The 21,313-nt window shown below is 29.3% G+C and overlaps 1 protein-coding gene across 3 annotated transcripts in view; it reads left to right on the top strand.

Moving 5' to 3' along the window:
* Positions 1-21,313, top strand: part of LOC142327738 (organic cation transporter protein-like) — a 458,452-nt gene that overhangs the window by 267,273 nt on the left and 169,866 nt on the right. The window contains exon 2 of one of the 3 annotated variants that reach the window (XM_075371029.1): positions 2,655-2,720. The exons of 1 other annotated variant lie outside the window; for it this stretch is intronic. In XM_075371029.1, coding sequence (XP_075227144.1) covers positions 2,655-2,720 — 66 coding nt within the window. Of the gene's footprint in view, positions 1-2,654; positions 2,721-19,765; positions 20,201-21,313 lie in introns of those variants that run through there. One more of the 3 variants, XM_075371034.1, reaches the window with a different exon arrangement.

Genomic DNA, 21,313 nt, shown 5'->3' with positions numbered 1-21,313 from the left:
TAGTTTCAATAGATATCAATTAATATAGGTTAAATATTCCTGACAAATTTCAACTTTAACAAATTTTTAGCTCTGTTTTTCTTTCCCTTAAAAATGAGAGAAGCAAGTGCCTTCTTAGAGATAAATTAAAAGTTAAAAGGAATTTTTCTACCGGGTTTCGAATTTCTTTGAATCTTCTCGCATCCTATCTCAACCTTATTATTATTAACCCTTAGATAGTTAATGTGTTAATGATAAATATTTTTTAGCTTTATCACATTAAATATTCATACTGTTCGTTAAACAATTTATAATTGTGTTTCGTAAGGAAGATTTAATTTTAATATATATATATATATATATATATAGAGAGAGAGAGAGAGAGAGAGAGAGAGAGAGAGAGAGCACAGGCCAAACGAGCCTTCAGTCAGAAAAATGATTTGTTTACAGTAAATTAATTTAAACGTCAGGAAAAGATTTTTGAAAGTATATTTTTGGAGCGTAGCTATATGCAAGTGAAACTTGGACGATCGGAGTCTCTTGAGAATAAAAGATTACAAGCTTTTGAAATGTATTGCTATAGAAGAATGTTAAAAATCAGACGGGGGGATAATAATGTGACAAATGAAGAGGTGTTGCGGCAAATCGATGAAGAAATAGAGTTAAAAGAAGAGACAGACTTATAGGCCTCATATGGCATCCTGGAATAGTCGCTTTAATATTGGATGGACAGGTAGAAGGAAAAAAATTGTGCAGACAGGCAACGTTTGGAATATGTAAAACAAATTGTTAGGGATGTAGGATGTATACCGAAATGAAACGACTAGCAATAGACAGGGAGTCTTGGAGAGCTGCATCAAACCAGTCAAATGACTGAAGACAAAAAAGTATATATATATATATATATATATGTGTGTGTGTGTGTATATATATATATATGATTCAGGAGACCAAATGAGCAAAAAAGTTCATACCGACATAAGTCCTGTTTTGCTCTGTTTTCCTTGTGGACGGCATTTTGTGATTTTCAAAAAAAAAAATAATTTCTCAGAAACGGGTAAACCTACTGTAATGAAAATTGGCAAATATAAGACTAGTGTCTTGCTCTATAAAATATAAAATGTTGAAAACGTTACCTTCAAAAATTTTAAAATGGCTGCCATCTTAATTTTTTGATCTTCAATATCTTTTTGATCAAATTTTTATCTATTAAAAAATTTATTAAGCATTTCATTTTCAACAAAATTATCCTCATTTGTAAAAATCCGTTGACAAACGATCAAATTACTAGAGGCAGTTAACCCAGCAGTACGCTTACGCACCGTGCTGCAAATTGATAATTTTTATTAATTTAATATTATTATTACTAATAATTTTTATTACGTTTAGTAGAGGAAATAAAAAGAGGTAAAAAGTTATCAGCTTGCATTACGTTCGCAAGCCTACTGCCGGGTTAAATGTTTTGTTAATCTCTTTAATATGAATCATGTAAATTTAAATTATTCATCAAAGATCTTTACATTTTCTGTGCTGAAATCGTTTTAAATCCCTCAGTTTTTCATTTTGTAAGAATAATATCGCTTAAATGCTTTCTCTTAGGTCCAGTTTCACGTATGAAATTTGAAAAACGTTAAAAGGCTTTTACGTTAATTTATTATTTATTCTTTTACGATGTTGTATATTGATCGTATAAATTCACTCGTATTTCATTGTAGTATAAAAAGATTCTGTCGTACTTATTTTTGGTTTTTTTTGTGTTTTTCGTTTCTGGGTAAAACTTTTTAAATTGGTACGCTTAACTCCTTATTGTTAATCCAAGTACTTTTTATGGTAATCCTAAGTATTAATAATAAATCACGGAATTATTTTTGCCTCTCTCTCAAAAGTGAAATAATAAAAAAAGCCGACAGCGTCAAATATAAAAAGGGAAAAAATATAAGCTTACTGAGCTACTTTGCAACGAGCGTCCGTTTAAATTGCTCGTTGTCACGCTTTACTTGTTACAATATTTGGAAATAACAAGTTTGACGATAAGTTATACGAGTAAAAAGAAATCGTCTACCGCAACTAAATTAGAATAGTGAATTTTTACTTTGTTATTATCACGAATGAAATCATGATTATTGATTCCTGTAGCAAAAAAAGTTGGTTTTTGATTGTTTTTTGCGCTTCAGTTATACGTCGAAAACAATAATATCTAATCGCCGAAAGACCTGATTATGATGTAGACCGCATACATTTTTCAGGTGTTGCCCCGTGTCAGGGCACTGTGAAATTTTAACAATAATTAAGGCATCAGAAATAAATCACACAATACTTGGTCGAATTACATAATATAAAACAGAACGATAGTCTTATGTCATTTAAAAAGTAACGCTCCTAGGGTTTTGTGTTTCTTTATTTAAGTCTCTTATTTAAAGTAATATAATATCGTTAAACAAAATTCTATGTGTATATGCGTGTAAAAAAAACATTACAAATAGAATTCTGGGAACATTTTTGTGTATTTTTTTGGTAAAATTACATTTATGTACGATAATTTTTTTTTTAACATGAATAGTATCGAAAAAAATTAATATTGTATTATACTCTCTGTAGAGGAAAATTCAGGGTGAAATCTTTTTTGCTCAACCTGTATATGTGCACAATTTATTTTTTCTTATTTTTATTTTTAGAACCGATTTCCGGAATCGCACCTTTGCTGTTAGAATACTCCGTAAAAAAATTTAAATCTCTGCAAGGTAATATTATATTACATTTTATTTTTACTTTTTTTTAAAGAAAAAAATTAAATTATTTAAATTTTCCTCTGTTATCACGGTAGAACATTTTCTCGGTCTATGCCGTAAGAGATTACATATGAACGGTGTAAATTGTTTTTATGAAATTTGTATAACTTATTTCATCCTGGTTATATTAATTTGTTCTTAGCGACGTCTTTACTTGTGATATAGCGCAATTGGCACACCCGCTACTGATCGTAAATAGACTCTCAAAATTACTTAAAAAGAACAGAAATTTTTATATAAAATACATTTATATTGAACGAGTCAATTTTTTTATAAAAATTGACTCGTTCCCTCTGTTTGTAATTTTTTTTACGAAGGCTGATTTTCAATAAGAACTTTCTGTAGACAAATATATATATATCGGTTACTTTCCTTGGAAAATTTCCTTCTCGCTCTGAATGTGAAACATTATATTCAGTATTTTAGTAATAGAGAACAGTAGTTTGTAGTATGTAAAACAAAATAAAAGTAAAACGTACCATAGTCCGCCCCGCTTTTAATAAAACTCTTTCTTTGATTAATTTAACGACTGAGAATGCGTTTTACGAAAGATTTTAACCGATGAAAATTAAAGAAAATTGAATTGTGAACTAAGTAATTTGTAAGCGTTTCCTTATCTTGCGAAAACATCTTTTTTTTTGTTAACTTGCTAGAGATGTATTTAAGTAAAAAAAAACTCTGGTTACAATTAAAACAAACAAAATTTGAAAAATTTACATCTGAAACTGTTGTTTTTTTTTTATTTTAATTCTGGCTATCTAGCTTGTAATATCTAAAAACGCTTATCTAAGTTAGCATACCAGATTTATAATTCGGGTTTTCTTCTTATTTCCTTATGGCCGCCTAAGAACCGCGTAACAATTTCATTTCTTTCTCCTTTGTTGATTTCCTTATCTTCCAGCGCTCTTTCATCGTTTCGGTATGCATTTTTTCCTTTCCTCGGACCACTTTATTCTGTTATCTTTTCTACCTTGGAATCATTCTATTTTTCGCATTTTCCTACGAAACAAATTTTTTTCTGTTATTTCATCCTCTTTTATGCTGTTTCTTTCTAGATTTTTTTTTATTTCTTGGATCCAGTTTGTTTTTAACTTCTTTTCCTAAAGGAATTTGAAAATCTGTTTCGATAACCTGTTTTCATTCATTCTATACAAATGCCTGAAGAAGATACATATTTCTTTCGTATCGTTACCGAAATTTTTTGTGTATTTTATTTTAAATAATAAATATATGGACTTAAATAAACATCTTTTTTTATTTTTATAATTAATTGTGTGTTTTGTGATGCTGCTCTGACCAAGGTTTTACCGAGATTTCTCTTAATCCATCCAGGGGAAATTTGAGAGAAATTTATGCGTATAGTAGCATAGAATATCTACCGATTCCTAAGCGATATGTTTAATTTATTATTGTATACAGATAACAGTAAAAGATTTATTAATTTTGTACTACCACATATCTCGTTCATGTATGTAGTAATTTTTAGATTGACCGCAACTTCTGGTTTTCTGATCGATCGTTAAAAGGAATTGAAGTTACCGTCATAAGAATATAATGGTGCCACGGCTTCTCGTTAGATAATTGGAATAATTTATACATATTACATTAACGATTTACTTTTTTGCGAGTATAATTATTTTTTTATATAAATTAATATCGAATTATGTAACGACTAATAATAATATTTTTATTGGAGATAAAATTAATTTTAAATTATTTTAATGAAATAAATCTGTTTATCGCTCTTTTTATAGTTTATCTATTAGGAAACATAACAGAATCATTATTATTGCTGCTGTGAATTATTGAATTATCTATTATAACAGATTCTCGAAATTTTTTGAAAACAAAAAAACAAAATTAATTAACGGCTTAAAATAAATTTAATTAGTTATTGAAACAGATAATTATTTATAATGATAATAATTTGATAAATAATAAAATAATATTCCTCGTTTGAATATTAAATAAAATGGTAAATGCGGCAAATTTATCATTTTATTTTTTATTTTTTTTATGGAACAGTTTACGTTGACCCTTGTATACATCAAAAGGTGTAAAAGAAATGCGATGAATAACAGTAGCAGTTTAATATTTTGACGTTCTCTAAATGATAAAGATCTTTTTTTTTTGTGGAGAGAGCGTTACTCATTACGTAGTCTCACAACTCGTTATTATTTTAAAAGATGCAAAACAAAATATAAAATGAACTATTACGCTAAAAGAACGAAAGAAAAAAAATTAAAAGCCATCATTGTGCAAAATAATTATTATAAGATTGAATTTTTGAAGAACTGCGTTAACTTTAGGAAATCACAAAATGATTACGATAAAAATATATATTCATTATCTTGAAATTACTTTTATTTATTCGATAATCGTGTCTGAAGGTATGTTGCGGATAAATTTAATTTTACTTTATAACGTGAATTAGGCTTTTCATAGCTTACATTAATTTTGCTTTGGAAACGGTCGAAAGGCGGGAAAAAATTCGAATCCTTTCCGAATGGTTAGAAATTTTAAATTTTCTTTTAAAAAATGATATTCTAGTTAAATTATTTTTTTAAAAAACTAACAATTTTTTTTTATGCGGATTTTAATACTTCTCTGAAGCACGTAATAATATTCTCATTTACTTAAGATAAAATTTTCAAATTTTGAGATATTTATTTTAATTTTAATTTTTTTTTAGAATTAGGAATGAATAAAACATCAATCGGCAAAATATTTTTAAAAAAATAAAAAAATAAAATTTTAAAATTTATCATCAGTAAATTTTGGTTCGCTTTACTTAGAGATAAGTCATGCGTGTTTTACAAGATAAATGCATGAAGTATGTCAGATTTACTATTAAACCTATATCTTTTCTTTATTTAAGTATATTTTTCCGGGGATGTTAGTTATTAATAGTTATATATATTAGAGACGGCCCTCTAATAAAAAAAAGCACAAACAAATTTATAGAATTTTCAGAAGATATGTATGTACCTTTGTTGGCCTGTATTATGATTAATATTTCTGGACTGGCTCGACATAAATCCTTCGAATTTAATTTTTAAAATGTCTAAGGGATATTGATGGCATTAAATCCGTGATAAAATAAAAAACATGGTAGGGGTAGTTTTCGCAATTTCGAATTTTTTAATTTTCGTATAGCGGTCGTAGAAAATTGAACATATAATAGATAGATATACACACTATCTATTACATATAATAGATAGATAGATAATAGACATATAATAGATAATTGAACGTATAAGAATTGAATATATAATGCTTTCATACAATGTTATACAGTATAATTATACTGTATAATAATGTAGTACGGTATTCGGGACGTATGCTATTCGGATGAAATTTTTCCCTTTAGGTTTTGCAGATTTTGAAGTTCATGATTTTTTCGTAAAAAAAAAACAAAATTTCAATATTGAAAAATTCGGAGGAATGTTTGTAGTTTTTTGCTTTTTTCAGCCATATTGGGTGGATCAATTTGGAAATAATTTGATAAGATGATAAGATGATTTCTGCGTACGGAGAGTTGATGCTATTAAATTTCGGTCCAGACCGGAGTCCATAATGAAACCAAGTCAGAGATACGAACTGAAGTTGAGTTCACTAAGGGAACTAGGAATAAATTTCGTTGTTGCGAACAGAATTTTTAGTGGTATGTTATTATTCATTTGCCTCGAATTTGAGACATTTACATACAAATTGGTTTTATAAAAAGTAGAACTAGGCGCGGAGTCCGTGCTTCCGCGAACCCGGTTAGCTAGTTCAGAGGGCAACGATGTAGGGCATTCAAGATGTCCGGATGAGGACTACAGCGAAGGTAAAAGCTGAGTTTTACACTGATTTAAATGTCTACCGAAGCATTTACGTCAGTGGCATCCCAACGAGGCCTGGCTTATTACTATGAGATGTAAAAATTTAGAGGGCGAAAGACGACTCCCGTTAAATCCCATCAGGTCTAGGAACAGGGGGATTGGTGTGGCGACTGGAAGCGTCACAAGGCAGTGTCTTCCCCTACGGGGTTGGGATGTTAAGTTTTGGTTACAATTGATTTATGGAGCAAGATACGGGCCTCATGGTTTCTACACCTCAAAATTTTACTCAAGGTGTAGCTAAATCTTTTCATATGACGTAATTCTCAATAGGTGGCTAAGATACTTTCTGATTGCGTTTAAGCTTATTCGAAACCCCATAAAAGGGGAGTAAAGAACGTTTTTCATTCTTGTTCTTCCTTTTTATGAAAGAAATATTACCGTATTATTTTCTTTAAATCACGTAGATTTCCTTTGAAATTTAGTATTTTAACTTATAAAAATAAAAAGTAAGGACAGTTACGTTTTAAAATTTTTACATTTTTTTTATCTCTCTTTGTAAAAGAGCATTTGTAATTTTTGTATTTTGCGACTAACTTTGGGTAATCTCTTTTAAAAAGCTTATTTCTCTAGAAACCCATATTTTTTTAACGAAAAACTTTGGTTAAATATGAAAAAAAAAATTTTTGTTAGTTATGTTACGTAATGGAATTTTTTCAGTGATTTGTATAAAAAACTTGTCAAGGAAGTGTTTTGTGTTGAAGAATTATGTTTATTAATAATTTTCGATGAAAATTATTCTTTTAATTACATAATAAATATCTTTGACAAGCTCACCGTAGAAATTATTAAATATATTTTTAAGTTATTATCAGTTTAAAAAAAATATCATTTCAAGGGAAACCAAATTATTAAACAATAAAAAAACCAGTATGTGCATGGACACAACCTTTTTAAAAATAATTTTAATTTTTAGATATTTTTAATGAAAGTCACATTTTTTTGCTAATGAGATGTTTCTGTTGCATCGGTATAGTCACCGATCAAAAAATTTTGTTAATCAATTATTAGTTAATCAAAAAATTTTTGATTTAGCAGCCCAGTGCTTTTGTTTCTTCGAAAATATTCAGCCAATTTTTGTGCGGAAAAATCAAATTATTTGATTTAAGGTACTCAATTTTGACCGGTTTAGTTATCCTGAAATAAAACTTAATGAAAATAAGGAGTATTTTTCATTTTATTCTTACGGTATTATTTCGGATATCATTTCTTAATATCGATGAATCAAGAACTAAGAAAACTTTGAACGATACTCTTTACGTTAACTATAAATATGTTTTTGTATAACTGTGCATTTATTTTAACTATGCATTGTATTTTTGTATTTATTTGACTAGTAAAAATACATACAAACGATAATAAATACACAAATAATATATGTGAATATATATATTTCAAAGATCTCTAGATACTTAGTGCGGTTTTCTTAATTCGAAGCTTTTAGACCTCCCAGTCTCCTCTTGTAAGCTCCACCTGTAATTTGTTACATTATGGATCGGCAGGCGGGAATCTGTTTTAATTAGAACCTAAAAGTAGAGTATTGGCCGAGTATCAAGGAGTTGTTAATTTTGAATACCGTCGGTTCGGGTAGGTCTAAATTATTAATCTCGTTTATGGAAGTATTCGTGCTGATCATTCTCTCCTCTCCGACAAAACTGTATTATAACCAGAAAAAAAGAATGGATCTAATCGGGAAGAATCAGCAGATATTTTTGTATCTAATAGCATCATTATTTCACTTCAGTAGAATAAGAATAAGAAATTATAATGAGTTTAACAAATACCGATGAATATTTTTGCTGGAAAGATGAAGGAGGATGCCTGTATTGTTAAATCGTATACGCTGTAGAATTTTATTCATTAATTACACGATGGAATCCTTTCTCTTTATATACGTAAGTATGATAAAGAAAAAATCGATCCGATATGAAATCATATATTATACTAAACAATAATCCCAATCTATAGGCATTATGCAGCGATATTTCAATGATATATTGCATAATTAAACTGCAACGTATATGAACTTCCCGTTCATTACAAGTTTATTATACTGCAGATGCAATTTTTTTTTTAGTTCCGATTTCATTTTTCATTTAAAATCTAGAAAAAATTATACTCTAATGAATCTCTGGGTACGTAAACAAAAAATATAGGATATATGTTTTTATTCAAGTATATTAAACAACATATTGTTAAAATAGATTTGCATTATAATGTTTAATTAGCGAATGGAACAGTAACGTATCTTTCATCTTTCAAGACGTCTTTAAAAATATTTCCTTGTTTTATATATGTAATTATTGTTGTTGTTTTTACAAAAGTTGATATTCATTTTTACTTTTCTATTTTCTGTTACACAATTTCAGTGATAATTAGACCATTGTACGTTCTAAACATTGTTTCTTATAATAATAAATAAATAAACGTCAGTACTAAACAAACGAATTCTGAATGTTATTTTACATCACGTATAATAACTTTGTTTTGGTATTAATGCATACGTTATTTTAAAGTTCACATAATTTTACCCAGATTTCAATTTTTTCCGAATTTCAATTGTTATTTTTACTCTACGCATTATGTGCCAGAGTAATCTTTTGTTAATATTGTTAATTATTAGTTCTCCGGCTTTGTTGCTTCTTTAGCAGTATAGATAAAGAAAAACTATAGCGATCTTTCAAAGTTTTAAGTAACGGTTTTTTTTTCAAGACGGTCCTCTCTAGTGAAAAAAAGCACAAAAACATTATATAGAAATTTCCAGAAAGGTAGGTATTTATCTGTGTTGTCTTGTATTATGATTAATATTTCCGGACTGGCTTGATAAATTTTTCAAGTACGATTAAAAAATTGAATTTATGAGGGACGTTGATGGCATTAAATTCCATGAACCTGGTGTATTCGAACGGATTAAGGCAACAGGCATTAAATTCGGGATAGAATTCAAAAAGTGAAGTAGTTTTTGCAATTCGAATTTTTTACTTTTTGTATAGCGGTCGTAGAAAACTATTTTAATACGATGAAAGTATTTATTAAGCATTTAAATATCACAGTTTTAGGTCGATTTGTATTGGAGGAGGAGGAGGATATTCAACTTATTTCTAAACAAGTTTTGCCTCGCATATCGAAAATCCGTTGGCTGAAATAGTTGAAATTTGGTTGTATACCCCAAAGTTTGCTTGATTTTCTACCCCATCGGGTAAGGGGGAATCACGGCGCACGTTGTGTTTTTATTTTTCAATATCATTGCACCGAATCAGGCCTCTAATAAATAATTACATTTCGCTCCCCTCTAAAAAACATGGAGGCTGAATGAGATCCAAACTTAACATATCAGTTTTTTAAACTTTAATTTTCAAGATTAAAAATCCAACTACATCTAGCATTAATGCAGATGAAATAGGACCTTTAAAAAAAAGGGGCCTCATGGCACTCGACTTTCTCGAATTTCTGGTACTTCTGTTATCTGTTATTCTGGTGTTTGTTTTTCAAATTATGTCTGTAATTAATAGTATCATACAAGCAGCTGTCAAGGAAGAAAATCAAACGGGACTCGTTTTATACTTGCGTTAATACAACGCAATTTTTATAAAAGAATATTCTTCATTTGGTCAATTAGGGCAGCCGGAGTTCAAAAGTTTTTATTAACAATTTTGATTATTTTTCTCAAATATATCGTTAATACTGCAGTTAAAAATCTCATTTAATCATGGATTCAAATCGGACCCAGATTTTTTTACTGAAGATTTTATTGTTTTTTGCAATTGTACTCACAATATTAGATAATTTTGTCATTTATATTTATAACCCCCTTTGGCATATTTCAAATGAAAATATATCAAGGGCAAAACAGGGAAAGTTATGTAACCCTTTTCTGTTTTTTTTCTATTTTTTAACCTTATTAGGTTTTACGCTAGAGAGAATACAAGAGGATATCTTAACACCTACACGATGTTTTACGTGTGATAAAACTATCCGCTTTATGAGTTCCGCATTTGTTAACAATCTACCAAACACTTGTCGAGAGTGTTTAGACTTGTTTAAACGCGATTCAGATTCCGCTGAGTTTCTACGAAATTTTATAACGCTTGATGAGATATAGATTCTTTATTAAGTCCAGAGTCCAAATAGCGGGTTTGAAGCAGGTGAAACTGGCCAAAGAAACCGGGAATTGTTTCATTTGCAGAAAAAGTCACGGGTTCGGTTTTTTGGAATTCTCGTGGTGTAGTGCTCATAGACTCGAAAAAGGCAGGACCATTAAAAGGCAGTAGCATTAAAAAGGCAGTAGCTTCGCTACTGAACCGATTGAAGGGTGCTATTCTGGCTAAACGTCCACATCTGGCAAAAAAGGAAGTAACGCGCTTACAAACGCATCTCGGGTTGTTGTTTGCAAAACCCCGTGACTTAAGCTTCGATGTTCTTCCGCATGTGCTGTATATTACTTCCAGCGATTACTTCCTGTTCCAAAATGGTCTGAAGTAATGGCTTCCTGGATGAAGGATCACTTCAAATAATGAGGTTAAAGCCGCTTATTTTGCAGAACTTATCAAATCGATTTCTACTGAATATATCAAAAATGTGAAAAATTGTTGGTCTAAATTTAACGACTTTCAAGGTGATTGCATTGAAAAATAATATGTTTCTGAAAAATCTTGTGTTTCTTTATCAGGCCGAAAACTTTCCGAACGACCCTCGTATCATATTTCATGTATTAAGATACTAAATACATATTTAGAGATATAGAATATAATATTTCTATTTTATTTTTTACTATTAAATAAATATGAATTAAGTTGTAACGTTTAATGTAGCTAAAATACTTATGTAAAATTAAAAGCGGGATTTATCCCTTATTTTGCTATTATCCATTTTTATTTAAAACCTCTGAAATAATACTTTGAAATTGATGAAGCAATTTTACGTTGAAAATTTATTGACAATAAATTATCGTTACGTAAACTACTCCGCGTTGAATAATTTTTAGAATTGAGAAGAGGCGTTTTATTATTGGTGCAGTTGTGTATCGGTTTAATAAATCCGAGTATAAATTTGAATATTTTATTGAAATTTGGATCGATGAATGTAAAGACAGATTACGAAGAGGGCTGTTCAGAAAGTAACTTTGGTTTTGAAATAAAAAATCAACCAAATAAAAAAAAAAAATTTTTACATACATTTAAAAGGAACAATCTTAAACTATATTTCTACATAGTCGCCATTTAAATTGAGGCACTCATAACGATGTACAAGCTTCTCAATGCCTTCTCTGTAAAAATCTGCCGCCTTAGATTTTTGGCACAAAACTTGTGATAACCAAGCTTCCCCGATGCAATTTCATGCAGTAAACTCGTGAAATGAAGCGAGATTTCCGTAATCGTAATGCGGCGATTTTCACGAATATTATCGTTGATTTTCATTGTTAGTTCATCAGTCACAAGGCTAGGCCGACCACTGCGGTCCTCATCACGAACATTGGTGCGGCCATTTATAACCCGATTGCACCGCTGCCTCACTCCACCATCACTCATTATTCCATCCCCGTACACCGCACAAATTTGCCGATCAATTTCATTTGGTTTGAGGTTTTTTGCCGGTAAAAACCTAATCATTGAATGCACAATTCGCGGGATTTTCAATTGAAGCGCACATTTCAATAAATCATAACGAACAAAGTTAAAAAATCACAGTCCGTACGCTACGACAGCTTGATGCGTACTGAGTGTAGAAACGTTTTGACATCAAGATGGCGACTCTATCCCCACCCATCTCCACGCTAGGCACAAACGTAAGCTACTTTTTGAACCGCCCTCGTATTTTCTTCTACATCGTTAACAGTCAATAAAGTTGAAAATTTTCTGTTAATAATTGATTTTACGAACTTTATAGTAAATTTTCAACGTTTGCCTCTTCACAAATCACCCATTATGGTTGAAAAATAACGATAAAAAAATTTCGCTGTTTACTATATAGATATATAATTTATTATTGCCTATCGGTAAATATCATTTACACCAAATAATACATCTTTTAATTTTAAAAAATTGTCTAAAATATAATTATGTAATTTTTAAGTATTAATGAGAGTAAAATAGCTTTAATTTTTACGGAAATAACTTATAAATTTTACGAGCTAATGATTTTTTTCTTTTTTTAACTCGTGAAAAAAAAATTAGAAACGATACAGGAAACAATATTCAAACAGTCCGTATTACATGTAACAATATATTCGTATACCGTAAAACGGTAAAAATAAAATATTTATAAATTTAATTTTTTACTTTACCGGCTACAGACTTATACTGTATTAGTGTAAAGTATATTATTATATAAGGGGAAATTTTGCAGGTGCATGTAAGAATTTATTCAGATCTTGACGTCTCATAACCTCCTTTAACAAAAACAAAATACAATTATACCATTGAAAAATTCTGGAAAGGTGATGTTGGCTTGTTTTTTTAGTATCTCCACGTTAAATACATTTGAGTAGGTTAAATACTATAGACTAGATTTGGATTAACTTTGGAAAAAATTATTTCTGTGTATATGCAATTGTTGCCATTTAATTTTTATTATAATTAGTTGAGAGGGGTGAGGAGGTAGGTCACCGTTTGAAAGTGAATAAAAAAAAGTATATATAATTTAAAGTTCAGTTAATAAGAAAGTAATACGCTAAATGATCCGACGAAAAGATTGTTAGTTAAAAATGTAATATATATATATATATATATATGTCGGAGAATAAAGTACAGTGGAGTATCTTCCGACAAAACGATGAGAATATTCTTTAGAATATCGGTATTTTTAGTAGTTTTAAGAAATGTACTATTACTTGTAATATTTTGTAAAATAAGGTTTAAATTGTTTTATTGCGGTAGGCTTAGGCCTAGGTAGGCACATGGTTGTCAACGTAGTCGGGATCCCAGGACGATAGGGGTATCATAAAATTAATAAGGAAAAGGAAATATGCAGTAGGTATATTATTTGAGAATATGGAGAAAGGGTAGTCTTGCTTTGGAACCCAGATCGAACAGACGTCCTGGTGATCGCGAATTCGTTATTTCCCTGAGCCTCGGTCTATCGCAAGTTATTTTAATATTATTTGAATTCTAAATTGAATTAATCTTATATTGTAATTCGTGTGCTACTGAGTTATTGATAAGTGATAATTATCATTTGTAATTATTTCATTGTACGAGTTATCTACTCATTTTTATTAATTGAACTTTATTGTAATCTTATATATTCTCCACTTGTAATGGTGGGAATGAGTGAAGCACAAAACGTTGAATCCCTGACAAATCTCCTCGCCTCTCCGACATATATATATATATATATATATATATATATATATATATTAATACAATGTGCAAATAATTTGAATACTTACTTTAATTGGGGTTCATATAGAGCGCTCCGCATCCCGCATCACGACCTCCATACTATCCTGTCTATCCAATCGATAAAACTTTCTAGTAATACTGTCCAGAATTCGAATAAAATATTGCAAAAGTCTCCGTAACCCCAATCTGATGAAAGAAAAATTACAATCTCAAGTTAAACGAATAGTTGTTCGCTTAATAGTATGAAGCGTTGTCTGGTAAGGAAATGAGTAAAAATTTATAAAAAGTCAAGAGAATTAGTCAATGAATTGTGTGAATATCCTTAATCGATGAATAATATTTCAACGATGGATTTATGAATCATGTGTGTATATATATTTTTAAATTGAAAGTATTATATTATATACTGTATTGGAATTATATCTCGCATAGGAATTATATCTTATACTGAATGAAATCGATATCGTTTTTTAACGGATCGAGACCCAAAGCATACAGCGATATCATCGTGAATTGGCTCAACGATATTTTAGGTTCGACTACAATCCCGGATATTAATACCTTAGAAAATTTGCGGTCGCATTTAAAAAGAAACATCCTTGGAGCCACCGACCTCGATTTACATTATTTGTAATAATATCAGTGAGCGACAACGATTCTTTAATTAAAAATAAATAATAAAATTAGTTGAGATATAGCGAAGCGAATCCACACTTTTAAGTTGTAAGAACTAATTTATCTGTAGTCTGTTAAGCTGGTACTAGCATTCTACGTTAGAATCCCGCCCGTTGCGGTCGCATTTTTTATTTCGTCCGGACGGGCAATTAGTGTTAGTTATATTCTACGTCAGAATCCGATCCAGAGCGGTCGTATGCACTTTCGGTCCGGATGGACATGTTCGGATGAACGTTTAGTTTATTAGTATAAGTTACATGTTATTTAATTTAATTATATATGTAAAGGTACGTATCAAGTTCAATTATACGTTTCATTAACTGTCAAGACGACAACTCATTAAACCATTATTCAACAAGCAACAAGGCGTTTTCTTCATTCACGACCTGTGAAAATACAGTCCAACCTCGCTCTAAAATTTTACCACACGTTTCACAGTCCTCACGGGCAGGATCTAACAATCCGTTAAAAAATATCGTTGGAAAAACATACAAGTTAGCTGACAATTCTCATAAGACCATCTGTTACAGATGTATAATTACTGCTTAAATTGTTTTGTACGCGTTAATTAAAAATAAAAAAGAACATCAAGCGTGCGGCGAGATGATATGAAAATTATTCTATGATCTTATGAACTTGTTTCTGGTAAAGCGCACAGTTAATCGATGTAATTTAATTATTATTTTCGTGTAAATCAAATAAAGATTTTTATTTCGACTTATGAGAAACAGTCTTATACGTCCATCGATATTTTTAATAAATTTAGAACATATTCTCAGCAGTTTATTTAAAATAATTTGAAAGATTTTCCTGTACAATATTACTTTCGATGAATTTTTAAATTATACTAATTAAAAATATTAAAAAATGCCTGAATTTTTTAATTCAGGCGTTTAACACGAACATAAATATGTACTCAAATAATGTTTATTAATTCCATCTATATTATGATTTATTTTACGGTAATCTCATATACAGAATAAAAACAAAGTACGTCTACCCTTAATAATGTTTAAGTAGTTAAACGGAGAAAAATTAAATTTAGGAAATACTAATTCCTCGAAACGATTTATATTTCGGTGTAAGATAATCTCACCCTCAAGCCCCCGTGGAAAGAAGTTCAGATATTTTAAATAGAAAGAAATGTGAAAGAATTTCAAAGGGGACTGAAAAAAACACTTTTGACATATAAAAACTCTTGCTACGACATCCCTAATCAAAATGCCGTACATTTAATATTTTTCACAGCTATTGAATTTTTCAAAAGTGGACGCTGGTACACTCCCAAGTTTGAAGAATATATCGTTTTCAGGTAAAAACCTTTGCTAAGTTTTATTCTTCAGCAGTTATTTAAAAGATAGTAAGGACCACATTTGAAACTAGCCGAGGGGAAAACATTTAATCACAATTTTGGTTACGGTATCTTATTTCGATGTTTTTACAAAAAAAAAAAAAAAAAAATTGTTTTTAACGCTGTTTAAAATGTTGTGTACCAATGGGTACTTGGGATAGAGTGATCTCATACTGAAATATGATCGTTCCGAATTAAAATTTCTACATTTGCTTTTTCTACGTTTAACGGTTGAAAAGTTTATTTTAAAGGTTTCCATGCCTTATTATCAGTATTTATCTTCGCCTATTAACTTATTACCGTATCTGATAAATTATTGATATGAATTTAAACCGCTACTATTTTTTAATCTTTAATAATCTTATGTATTTTTTTAGCTGTTCTGATGATGATTTCACCGTTGTTTCTCTTGATCTATCCGGCCAGATTCTGGGGAAGTTCCTGTATTTATCGTGAAATACCATACTTACCCATCCTGACGCGATTTATATAAAGTTTGCTAGCTCTCTTACGCCTAGTAATTTGTATCTCGGAATATATTTTTTCAATTTAATTATTCAGAAACTATTTCCAACATATATCTCAGACATATTTTTTATACCTAAAAAAAAAAGTTGTTAGAAAGCGAAAGTTAATTTTAGATTTTTCATAATTATTGTAAAATATTTTCTCAAACACTCCTCGTGATATTTATTTTTGGCAGTGTGTATATTTTGAAACGGTATTGTAGATTATGACGTGACATATTTTTTATACCTAAAAAATAGAAAGCGAAAGTTAATTTTAGATTTTTCATAATTATTGTAAAATATTTTCTCAAACACTCCTCGTGATATTTATTTTTGGCAGTGTGTATATTTTGAAACGGTATTGTAGATTATGACGTGACATATTTTTTATACCTAAAAAATAGAAAGCGAAAGTTAATTTTAGATTTTTCATAATTATTGTAAAATATTTTCTCAAACACTCCTCGTGATATTTATTTTTGGCAGTGTGTATATTTTGAAACGGTATTGTAGATTATGACGTGACATATTTTTTATACCTAAAAAATAGAAAGCGAAAGTTAATTTTAGATTTTTCATAATTATTGTAAAATATTTTCTCAAACACTCCTCGTGATATTTATTTTTGGCAGTGTGTATATTTTGAAACGGTATTATAGATTATGACGTGACTGAAATCGATTAAATAATCTATTTTTAATAAATTTAGTTTGCAGACATCTTACGTTCGTGTAGAATCTTCTTTTTTATATTCTATCTTAAGTTTACCCAGTATTTTTCCTTAATTTTAATGTTTTCTTCTTTTAACGGTATCAGTGTCCGTAAAATGACGTATACGTCAAAATGAAAAATTCTCTAAGAATTTTACCCGTTCGGTATAATGCAAAATGCACTCCTCTGTTGGCCTGAAATCATCTAGACTAGACCGACTTCTTGCAGTACACTAGTACACTACAAAGTACATTCAGTGTGATAGATAAACGACTTTAGCGTTTACTTTTAACGGTCTAAATTTCTTACTTAAAAGAAAACGCTTGTGTTTTTTACATAATTCTCAAATAAAATCAACAGAAATGATCTGGAAACCGGTGAAGATCCGGGCTATTCATCTTCTCGTCCGATCCGTAACTGAAGAAATGTTTCGTGTAGGTACGCACGAACGAAGTAAAATGTAAAGGAGCTCTACGTCCGACTGAATGTTTGAATTGTTCGGTATTTGAGGCGCTGCATATTTGTTTTGCATATTCAGGAAGTTGGTTCCTGTTATAACAAAAAAAAGAAGTGAAGACTAAATCGGTCTGTCCGATTTCGCATTACACGTTAATTTTTTTGTCGTCACATTGAAGTTCCATAGTGCCATATGGATGTTCAGTATCCGTTATTCGAACATTATGCTGATGTTATCGTCCCAACACTTTAAAATTAACTTCAATCAAAATAAAGTTAATAAAACTTTCAATTATGATCTAACCAATTCAGGATGTTAGTAGCGAATTCAGATCGCTTAATTTTATCCTTTGGATAAATTGTATGTAACACCTGAACTTTATAATCGGTAATACGTGTCGTTTTTTTTTTTAAATTGTGAATATTTTTTTAAAATCACCTAACTCTACGTAACACTTCCGTAATGACTTTTTTACGGGTTACGTGAATAACTTATTCATAGGTTACAACGGTCTCGTCAAACACTGATGGAACCGAGTTGTATGTCCTATCGATGAATATTATTTTCTTGGAATAGTTACATAATAAGTGTAACCGACTCAAACTTAGCGAGCCACAAAACACATCGAACCTCTTCAGGTTTGATGTGATTGCTGAAGACCTAACCGGTTAAATCCGGGGTTATTGACCTTTTAAAACACGAATTGCACAAATTGGTTGTTGAATTTGTTTACGTATCGAAAACCAGGAGAGTTTTTGTTCACTTTGACGCATATTTCGCGTAAAAAAAATACGTAAAAGATTAATTTTTTTTATTTAAACGAATTTTATAATAAATAATTCTCATACGTTTTCAAAAAAATATAGATGTTTAAATACTATCATTATTTTACAAACAAACACAGTGCGTATTTTATTTTAATAATCTAAATAATAAAGTACCTTTTATAGTTTTAAGAAATGTATTATTTACAACCGTTTTAATTTTTTTCCACAGGGGTCCCCCCCATTTTCCTTATATAGTCCTCTGCTCTGAAAATGTTTTTGGATACGATTACGACTATGTTTATTAAATTAAATATTATTTTCTTATCTGAGGAGCAGCAACTCTGTGTTGTTTCTGATGCCAACAATAATAATAATCTGTGTGGTTGTTCAGTCTTTAAAAAAAAAATTATTAAAAATTGTATTTTTTGTAATAAGAAATTGTAATTAGATTTTCTTCATAATTTGTATTAGTTAATAAAACTATTTTATTGTTGTTATTGTTTTGTGTTTTTTTTAATCGTTGCATATGGAATTATAATAAAATTTTGCAATTATTTAATGACGTCATCCCACATTTTTACGTTTGTTCATAGTAACAATATTAAAATTTAAGAATAAACAGATTAAAAGAAATTTTATATTATTATAATGGAACAATTAAAAAGCATTACCGATCGTTTTGAACGTATATTATTATAGTTAAGCTTAAATTAAAACAGACAAATAAGTTACGCGGGTAGTAATTTATGAAAAAAACTAATTTAAAAATATTTAGCGTTATTTTCCTGTTAACGTTTAACAATAAAAATGTTCATACAAAAATTGAACAAATAAATTAAAAAAACTTTTCTTTTTTCAACAATAACAATAAAGTAAAAACAATTTTCTTTTTCTGTAATCGTGTGTAATTTACTAAACGTAATAGGATAAAAAAAAAGTAGTATTCATTAATACTTTGTTTTAGATTAAGAAAAACAAAGAACAATTTAAAATTATTAGTCTTTTAAATAAACTTTAATGAATATTTTTAATACAGTTTCAAAAGTTTTGTTTAAATAAATATAAACGAAACTATACGTATTTAATTACTCTTTTTTTTTGCGATAAAATAGAAAATTATCATAATAAATCTACTGTTTTAAATTTTTTTATTTTTTTTAAATTTTTTATCCGCTGTATTCCGTTTACAAGAAGTTAAGAACGACGCGCTATTGTTACTCTCGCTGATTACAGAGGTACTGTTTCGTGGGGTGAACGGAGAGAGACCTTGCTTGCAGTCTTATACAAGACAGTGTAGTACGGATCTGTGTTTTCAGTTGTCGGCTGCGATCATACGCGAGAACATACATATAACGAACGCTGTTCATAACTAATTCGTATAAATAATTTTTACTCATTATCGTCATTTTATTTTATTTTTATAATAATAATAATTAAATACATATATATTTGTATAATATTATCTTTAACCGGTATTTTTTGTGAATTTGATTATATTTAAAGTAAATGGGGTTCCTTTTTATAACAGAATTTTAAAAAAATCTGATTTAATAAAAAAAAAAATTTTTAAATAATTAACTGTACAATTTTAAAAAATTTATATTATTTGATTATTATATTATTTTTTAAAAGATTAAAATTAGTAAAAGATATCGGTAATTCATTTTAGAATCGGTTTTAAAGAATTTTTTTAATTTATGAACTGTTGTGATTTTCAAGAAGGAAATAAAGGATTATTCAGGTAACACCATTCTTTTTCTATTTTTCTTCTTAATTCAATTTTTGTTTTTAATCGTAAACTCACTTAAATTCTTATATAATAATTTACATATATATTATTACCATTTTATTAACACTTAATACCGGTTAACAAAAAAAAACTGTAATTTTCATCTTGTAGGTAAAATATACATTACGAATCGTAGTAAATCGGATTAAAACACTTATAATATTTTATAAATGACTTCAAAAAAATGCTTTCAAAGAAAGGTTCTCGATTCCACTTATATATTATTATTATGCGTATAATCAAGCCGTTATCACGACGAAATGTATTAATATCGACAATCCTTTCTTTTTTTTTTAATTGTAATTTTTTTCCAGATAACATAAGTAAACGATTTTTTGAATCGGTTTATAGGTTTTCTAATTATTCTATCGTATTGATATTGGACCGGTATAGTGTAAATTTATTCTGACATTCAAATTATATTTAGTGAATCTTTAAGAAAATTAATTTAAAATACACGAGATTAAAAAAAAAGTATTATAAATAAATATTTCAGCACATCAGACTGCCGAAGCTCAGGCTCTGTAGAAGTTGTTACTTCCTTTTCTTGTTATAATCACGATTCGGGTTTCTCTTTTTTTATCTTTTTAGTAGACGGGGATTTTTTTTTTTTTTATAAATGGTGTTTTATTTGAAACTTGTTTGGACTTAGGAGTTTGAATTGTGGGGTACGGCATGCAATTCCAGTACTACTTGAACGCAGCCAAACAAAAACACTGAGGAAAATGCTCAACATACCCTGGTACATAAGCAATAGCTTCATGTATAATGATCTTAAGTTGCGAACCGTTCGGGAGGAAATCTCTCTGGTCAGCCTACGGTACCAAAATCGTTTGGATCAGCACCAGAATTATTTGGCGGTCGATTTATTAGATAAAATAATCAGTGATTTTTCAAGATTGTTGAGGAACAATGTTTTTGTTTGGCTTATCGTATCAATTAGGTGACTTTATGGTCTGGCCGTACGGAGTGCTCTTCTATTTCATTACTAAGTCAAAAACCGCTGGGTCTGTGGCTACTTAATGTTAGTTCAAATATATCATATTTACTTGTTCAACTATCTTG

This window comes from Lycorma delicatula, chromosome 7 (assembly GCF_047948215.1).
Source record: "Lycorma delicatula isolate Av1 chromosome 7, ASM4794821v1, whole genome shotgun sequence".
In the NCBI taxonomy this organism is placed as follows: domain Eukaryota; kingdom Metazoa; phylum Arthropoda; class Insecta; order Hemiptera; family Fulgoridae; genus Lycorma; species Lycorma delicatula.
The sequence above is the reverse complement of the archived record's forward strand: the minus strand, read 5'-3'. Positions and strand labels throughout refer to the sequence as shown.